The 8,784-nt window shown below is 36.2% G+C and overlaps 1 protein-coding gene across 1 annotated transcript in view; it reads left to right on the plus strand.

Moving 5' to 3' along the window:
• Ly75 (lymphocyte antigen 75) overlaps nucleotides 1–1,983 on the plus strand; it is a 162,539-nt gene extending 160,556 nt beyond the window's left edge. Inside the window, exon 33 of the mRNA XM_023713793.1 lies at nucleotides 937–1,983. Within this exon, the coding sequence (XP_023569561.1) occupies nucleotides 937–1,115 (179 nt within the window). The 3' untranslated portion in view covers nucleotides 1,116–1,983. The remainder of the gene's footprint in view (nucleotides 1–936) is intronic.
• The last annotated feature ends 6,801 nt before the right edge of the window (nucleotides 1,984–8,784 follow it).

Consider the following 8,784-nt stretch of genomic DNA (forward strand, 5'->3'; position numbering starts at 1 on the left):
TAGATATATAGTTATATTCTCTTAATGAATAGAGGGATTCATTCTAATAATGTTTGTAAATAGAATATCATGTCCGCATCTTGTACAGCAATTAACCACTAGGAAGAATGTATGCAATGTGTTAATTATTGAAACTGTCCTACCAATTTGGTTTGAAAAAAAAAAATTCTCACGTAGGCCTTCTAGAGTTCCTTGAGTTGCTTCTTGAAGAATAAATATGATTTTTTAAAAGCAAAAAAAAAAAAGTCACAGGAGCAGGGGCTAGGGTGGAGCAGCCTAACTACAAGAGCCTGGGCTCCATCCCCAAAGTGGATAGAGGTGGATAGATAAGAAATATGTAGAGAACTAGGAAGAATGTATGCAATGTGTTAACTATTGACTGTCCTACCAATTTAATTTGAAACTGTCTCATTGCTATTTGTTTATCAATAAAATTATAGAAAAAAATAAAGAATTAAGAAAAAAATAAAAAATAAAAATAAATATGTAGAGAAAAAGTCTTGGGCAGCATTTGAAGTTGAATAGCTAGGGACTAAATGAGGTCAACCTAAAGGGAAAATCATTTTGAAGTGAACAGCTCTTTGGCCCTAGGTGAGCCAAACACAAAAGTTTATAGCTTTTAGCAGTTTGCTATCACAAAGAGGACAAAAAAGTGACAGTAAGGGAAAGTGAAAAAATGACAGTGCTGTCTTTTTTGGAAGAAAATTTCTGTAGCAATGAAAAGAATTTGAATGAAAAAGAACACATTTAAATTGAAAAGAAAGCACTGAGGTGTTTGATGACAAGTTTGAATTTTATATGAAAGCTATGAAACAATCAGGTATTGACTGTCTCTAATTTATACAGTTATGTATGTGACATACAGCTTAAAGAATTGTATCAATAATAACGACTGCTGGTGTGTTCTCTTCTAATGTCGCCCCTTTATTCCTTCAGGCCCTGACTACAAAGGCATAGCCATCACGTTTGCCGTGCTCAGCAGCATAGCTCTTGTCAGTGGACTGATTTGGCTCCTCTTCCGAAGAAAACGATTCCAAAGGGCAGGCTCCTCATCAGTTCGGTATGAACAAGGAATGGATGAAGATGAGATCGTGTTTCCTTTTTTCCGTGACTAAATTCTCCTAAAAGTTTGCTTATTTGCACTAATGTACTAGGGAAAATGAGACACTTAAAATTTTCCCAATGTCAGTATTTACTGTGTCTCAAAGTGGGAGTCTAAATACTTCTTCAGTTGGCTTCTTCCTGTGCTGATCTACACAATTGTTTACTACATGCCATGTTTATAACTCTATTTACTATAGGGGAATGGACTAGAAGCTAGAATTGAAGTCTAAATTGTTTATAGGTAATATGTTCAATTAATGTGACTTGCTCTATAAAAATGTGGTGGTAAGTAGGATGTGTATATGTTTTAATGTTTTTAACACAACTTGGAAAATTTAAACTGTCATACTACTAGAATACACATTTATCTTTTTAAGAGCATTTGGCCAAATGTAAAATTAGTATCTCTAGGTAGAAAGCCTAACTGTAAGTAATAGCAACATTACTTCACAATAGTCATTTGTAGTATTTGGGAAAGATTATTAAAACAATGTAATTTGTTTACCTTTTACACAGCAAAATGATGCCTCTTGGCCAGATGCTTCTTATACTACTACTCCAAAGATATTTTATATCAATGCTATTTAAATGTATATGCTTTTATTCAGAAATAGCTTTAAGATTTAGTACTAAAGACTTTCTAAAATGTGAGAACATTATTGTTAGATTGATTGGATACCCTGTAGAAATGTATTTTGTGCTTCTTGATTTAAAACACATGACTATTTAAAGGGAATCAACGAGGGATGCAACTATTTGAAAGTTTTATACTTTATATCTTTCAAATAGCACGTCAACTTTTTTTTTTTTGCATTGGTGATTAAACCCTGGGCCTCACTCATGCTAAGTACACACTCTACTACTGAGCTACCACCTGAGCTTTTTTATTTTTTAATGAGACCAGATCTTGCTAAATTGCCAGTCTGACCTCAAACATGTAATCCACCTGTCTCAGCTTCCCCAGTACTTGGGGTTACAAGGGTGTCACACCATATACAGTCAACATGTTAACCTGAATTTTTAAAATTCATTTATCACCTTTTTATAAGACATAACTGGAGAAAGTATCTATGAAAGAAGTTGTATAAATTGCATTTGTAAAAAGGAGAGAATTTTACAGTGAAACTGTGAGATTACCACTAACATATGTAAGATTTCATAGTTAATACTTTCAATGTTATCACCTAGAATATGTTCTTAATACTAGTTTTACTAGTCATAGTGAATGTTTTATTGAGTTTTTAACTTATAGTTTATTTTTGTATGAAATCCATAGATTTAAATTTAGAGCATTCAAACTATCATAATGTTGTAAATAATTTTTAAAGACAATTTTAATGCAGTTGCCTTAAAATAGTTTATTGAAGCAGCTTTAATATTTACTTCATTTGACTGGTGATCTGTAGAATTTCAGTCAATAAGTTTTCCTCTAAAAAAAAGCACAACTGTAATAGTGGTGAGGCATAATAAAATTGTCATTTTTACCTTTAGGTAAATGTATTGGAGTTGATCTTTGTTGAATAAAAGCACCTTTAGATTGAGCTTTATTATGTTACATGTATAGTATGATGAGTACATAGTGTCTTGCTATTCAAAATTTTATGGGCACTTTTAAAACAATAAACGAAATCATTCCTGTCTCCCTGGATGTTGGGTTTTATTTTCCTGTTTAGACTCCTTTTGTTCAGTGGTTCTCTATCAGAATAGACGATCTATCTATGCTCCATTTATTTCTCATTCTTCCCTTCCCTTTGAAATCCTGTCCACCTCCTCTTCTTTGAGTCATCTGTAAGCTCAGAGTGCCAGGTTCATATTTCCACCTATCCATTGATCATGTTCACAGAAGTCTTTTGCAACATGTCCAGAACTTTCCCAATCATTTCCCCTCCTCATTTCTCTGTTCTAGAACTAATCACAGTTAATTCTAGTCTTCCCATTAAGCCAAGCTCTGTAAGGCTTGAACAAGTTTATCTCTTGAAACTAGATACCTAAAAATAAGTAAATCAACTAGATTAGATATGGAGACAGATATAGAAGTGGTACCAATAATTGCTACCTTCTCTTTCCCCTACTCACCAGTCCCCAGCATGTTTCCTTCCCTGATCCTAGGGCAAGGTATTTTTATTACCTGCAAATTTAGTAACCCCCATTCTTATTCCATAGCTGACATTTTTCTGAACAAAGTCAGAGATTCAGATTCCTTCATTTAGATCTTAAGCTCCTTTAATCCTAAAAACATTTTGGAAATACAAAGACTTATTAGTTTTTAATTAGTCCAACAATTTTATCTTCCTTAAGATGAATCTTAACTAGTTCTGTCTCATCGCTATTTGTTTCTCAATAAAATTATTTTGTAAAAATTAAAATTAAAAAAATAAAATAAAATAAAACTAGTTCTCAAATAGTCAAAAAGAAAAAAAAAAAAAAACTAAAACTCATGATTTGTACAGATGTCTCTAAACTCCAGGACATTCTATTAAAACATCGTTACTATATCTATGTTTCAACAAATTTGATATACATATATTTTGCTTTTTCCTCCCCAAACTAAATACATTTGGCACCTGAGAAACTTCTATTCCCACAACCAGTTTTTTTAAAAATCTTCTCTTTCAAGTAACATGAAGAAAACATAATCTCTGCTCCATGCTAGAAACCCAGATGTTATCCTCAGATCCTCTCTCCCATCTCTAATCCAACAACTCTCTCACTTTTACCTCACACTTCTCACGAGGTAGCCTATTTCCAACTGCCAGCTGTACTGTTTTGAGTCTTTACCCTTTTCCTCCTTGGATGTTTGGCATCTGCCTCTTTTAAGTTATCTGGGCCTAACTGACTAAGGCCAAACAATTGCTCAGCAATGCTAACTCCAGGGCCCTTTCCCAGGGACATGTGTGCTGGGGAGCAATGTGGAAAAATCCTGGGTTTCCTACCCTGAAATCAAATAAAACTGTACTCTTAAAAATTAGGAAACCATTGGTGATTTTACCCAATGAAAAGTCAGCAAAAGGAGGAATGCTTAATCCAGAAGAGAGTGAGCTGAAAAGTTAAACTTAGAAATGGGAAACATGTTATTTTGAGAAGTATGGTGGATATGGGAGTCAGGACATATTTTTGAGAATCATGGTGGATATATAGGGAGAGAAAGAGAATCACTGATGGAAGACTACCTTGAAGAAGATGAAATAATAAGGGTTTTTTGAAGACCACAAAAAGGGGAATTAGGCTTGAGTGGAATGAGGAAGCATGCATACTTCTCTGAGGCTGAAGAGGAAGACTTGGAAGAGAGATATTTATTTCTTATGGCCCCTGCTAAGGTTGAGATCAAGAATGTTCCCCAAAGGAAAATTCAGAAGTGGGGGTTTTAGAAGGTGACTGAATCATGTTAGAGCTTTATTCCTTGGTAGGTTAATCTACTGACAAATTCAGAACTAAAATGTGCTGTTGGGAGTGAGCCTATAATAGGAGGCAGATCACCCTGGGCATGACCTGGAAGGATGTTGTCTCCCATCCTGGCTTCTCTTTTCTTTCTGCTTCCAGACAACATGACAGGAACAGCTTCCTCTCTCCAAGCTCTTCTGCCATTCTTTTTCTGTACTTAAGCCTGTAGAACATTAACTGAAATTTCTGAAACTATGGGCCAAAGTAAACCCCTCTTTTTTAAAGTTACAGATGTCAGATGTTCTGTCCCAGGGATGAGGAGAGTGACTAAGACAGCCCACATTTTCCTGATTAGTAAAAGGTGGTTCTGCTGAGAAAGACAGGGGTAGTACATTAGGTCTTACCATCTAAAGGCTAAGGAAAAACTGAAATTCCAATTAGAAGAATCAGGGAAGGTGATGACCAAGGCAAAATAAAATTTTGTAGAAGAGGCATATAGGACCCAGTGAAACTCAAATCTATTTATTTGGAGGGACATCCATCAGAACAATTGATGATTTCCTCTTCTTGTCCTCAGCTATGTCAGTAAAACTGAGAAAAGGAACTTGTGAAGAAGAAAGTGACCTGAATCTCAGTATCACCCAGGGAGGGCAGGGCCCAGGCTGGATACAGAAGGGAGAAATGAAAGGCTATAGAGATGCAATCAAGGAACTGGAGTCCGCAACACCACCAAACAAATAATTTGAAATGAGAAAAAAATTAAAGGTGTAATGTATGATTGGAGCCCAACATGTTATAATGAGAGATTTCAGTAAAATACTGCATCCCACAAGTGATAAGTAGTTCATTTTGTCATCTTAGCATACAAATGAGGCAGTGTGCACTAGAGGTTAGGGAAAACTAAACTTTTCCCAATTCAAATGACTTAGAAAAATGCACTACTGGAGTGGTTTTCTTAAATGAGATTAATTCATTACAATGATTCTATTATAAATCTAAAGAATATTTGAAAATTTAGTTTACATCCAGTAAGCCACATTAATAATATATGCTTTAGGGCCTGAGATGGAAGTGGAAAATCTATTCGATTTCACGATTACATAGAAATGTTGATTATACTAGTGTAGATAGGACAAAAGAATCCAGAATCAAGATGTTTCAGTATTTATAAGGTTGCAACTCATAAGTGAAATAAATCAGATCCACATGTATAAATATCATACTGTCTCACTAATGTGAGAAACTGAATGAGTAAATAAGATCCAAAATGTACAAGAGATATTGTGAATTAGAAAGAAACTTCAAAAGAAAAGAGAAACTGTGAGGTGAGAAAAGGAATATATACCTATATATCTATAAATATATAGATATCTTATAGCAGTGAAATTATTCCATATGATACTATAAATGGTGGATACCACTGAATACTTGTCAAAAGCTATAGAATTTGTGATAGTTATACAGCTAGTTTTTCTTAGTTCAGTGAAAAGAAAGGTTTGTATTAATATTGTTTGGATAATGCAATATATTGGCCTATATATTCTGAGTAACTACCATGAAGATAACAATATGCAATGTATTAATTATTATTACTCTCCTATTAGCCTGTTTTGAAAATATTTATGAGGAAAATACATTTGGAAAGGTCTTTTGGTTTAGGTCTACCATATAGATGTATTTATTGATAACTTGAAAAGGAAAATGAAAATAAATAAGTTGAGTAAGACCATGCTTCTTGGACAATGAGGTTGAACATGGAAATGGGAGAGAGTCCAGTGGGAGACCTGGGGTCTGCTTCTTTTTGTGTTTACTGGGTGCCATGGTAAGTCATGACCTTTCTTTGGTCTCTTTTCATATCAGTGTACACAAATGGCCTCCAACACTCTGTGACTCTGCTTATAGACCCCTCCGTCCCTAGATCCTTGCTGTCACCATTCTATTTCAGTCCCGACTATCAGGGCTTGAGAAGTGCTCAAAAGGATTGGCAAGGATTAGACTGGAGACTAATTTTTGAGAAGTTTTAGGATTCCACAAGTTATAGGACTTATGTGCTTGTTTACACACACGCACACACACACACACACACACACACACACACACCATGCATCCTGTGTCCCTATATTAACATCTTCTCTTAGGGTGCTACATGTGTTACATTCAATAACCCAACAGTGATACATTGTTATTAACTGTAGTCCACCGCTTATATTGAGGTTCACTTTTGCTACATAAATTCTACGGCTTTTGACAAATGTGTAGTAATATACCACTTATAGTATCAATAACTTCAGTGCTGTAAAAATCCTGTATTCCACCTATTCATTCTCCCTTTCTTCTTAGCACGCCCTCCTCATCCCAAGCCCCTGGAAACCACTGATTATTTTCCCGTCTTTTTAGTTTTCAAGACATCATATAAGGGCTGGCGAGATAGTTCAGTGCATTAAACTGAACTTCTTAGGCAGATGCAGGGGTCAGAGGTTCGATCCCCAACCTGCTATGCCAGCCCCACACCCAGAACATGCTGGGCATGGTGGCGCTCACCTGTAATCTCAGCACCTAGGAAGCTGAAAACAGTTGAATCACTACAAGTCTGATCTGTGTAGTGAGACCCTGTAGATCTGGCAGGCCCTGCACTGAAAAAAAAAAAAAAAGACAAGACATCATATACCTTTAATCATGTTTAGTCTTTCACACTGGCTTCTGTCACTTCACAATACACATTTAAGGTTCCCCCATGTATTTTTGTGTCTTATTAGTGCATTTCTTCTTAGCACTGTTTGCTTATCCATCCTTTAAAGGACATACTGGCTGCTTCCAGGTTTTAGCAATTACATATAAGGTTAGTCTGCATACTCGTGCACAGGTGCAACCATGTATGTCTGAGTGTGTACATGCAAGTTTGAAATTCATTTAGATAAATACCAAGGTACACAATTGTTGGATTGTGGACAAGAGTGTCTTCCAAGCTGGCTTCCACAATGCTGTACCACTTTGTGTTCCCACCCCGATGAGTGAGAACACTTGTTGCTGCACACCTTCGCTGACAATTATTGTCAGTGTTCTGGGTTTCAGCCATTCTAACAGTTGTATAGTGGTATTTAATTTTTGTTTATTTGTCAATTTTCTAATAACAAAAGTAGCTGTATTTCCATTCACAAAGTTGGAGATGAGTGGTGGGTAAGCAAGCAGTTTCATATTTATAACTCTATCCCCACCACTCACCTCCTTTTTATGTTATAGAAATAAAATGCACAATAAATATAACGTGCCTTAATCATGCTTAAAACCATCCACTCCCACTCTCACCCCAGTTTGTTGAAAAATTATCTTCCATAAAACTGTGCCTGGTGTCAAAAACGTTGAGGACTGCTGATCCATAGATGTTCTTTGATGAGATGTGTCAGCTCAAACTACCTAGTTTTTAATTAGGTTTGTTTTCACTTTGAGTTTAGTTTCTGTTTTTTCAGTATTGGGAATTGAATGTTGGTTCTTTGTCCAGAGCTGCATCCTCAGTCCTCTTCATTTTTAAAAAAATTTTTGAGACAGGATCTCGTTAGGATCAAATGCCCAGGCTGGGCTCAAACTTGCCATACTCCTGCCTCAGTCTCCCAGAACTCTGGGATTATACCATGTGCTACCAAGCCCAGTTTAGGTTTCATTTCTCAGGGTTCTTTGGGCAATGATATGAGGCTTAACCACAGAGTCCTGCTTGGCCCTCTTTAATGCTGTCCGGTTCCAGAGGACCTCATGGCCAGCTGTTGATCTTGACACAAGACTTGACAACAGAGAAAAGTTTTCTGATGACAGAAGTTTTCTAAGAGACTTAGTCCTTTTGGAGGCTCATGAAAAGGAGATTTATGGCCAATTCCAAGAGTAATCTGGCAAATACCACCCTAACCAAGTGATCTAAGTTAACATCTCAGTGATAAGATATTGCCAGTGTGTCCCTCTTGTGTGGCATTGAGCCTCTGGGACTCCTGCAAAACACACAACCTGAATCCAATCAGGAGGAAACTGAGGGACATGCTACAGAACAAGTGATCAGGACTCTTCCAACAGTCATGACAACCAAAGAAGGACAGAGGATTACCCTAAATTAAAGGAATCTAAAGAGATATGACATGTCAGGGTGATTATGGTCCTGCACTGGTTGCCAGAACAAAAGGGGCTGGAGGGACAATTGACGAAATTTAATTTCCTGTTTTTGATCCTTGTTACTGAAATTATGTAAGACGTAAATATTTAGAGAAGTTAGATGAAGGGTTACAGAAATTCTTTGTACTGTTTTTGCAACATTCT

Source organism: Octodon degus, unplaced genomic scaffold (genome assembly GCF_000260255.1).
Source record: "Octodon degus isolate 3935 unplaced genomic scaffold, OctDeg1.0 scaffold00032, whole genome shotgun sequence".
Classification (NCBI taxonomy): domain Eukaryota; kingdom Metazoa; phylum Chordata; class Mammalia; order Rodentia; family Octodontidae; genus Octodon; species Octodon degus.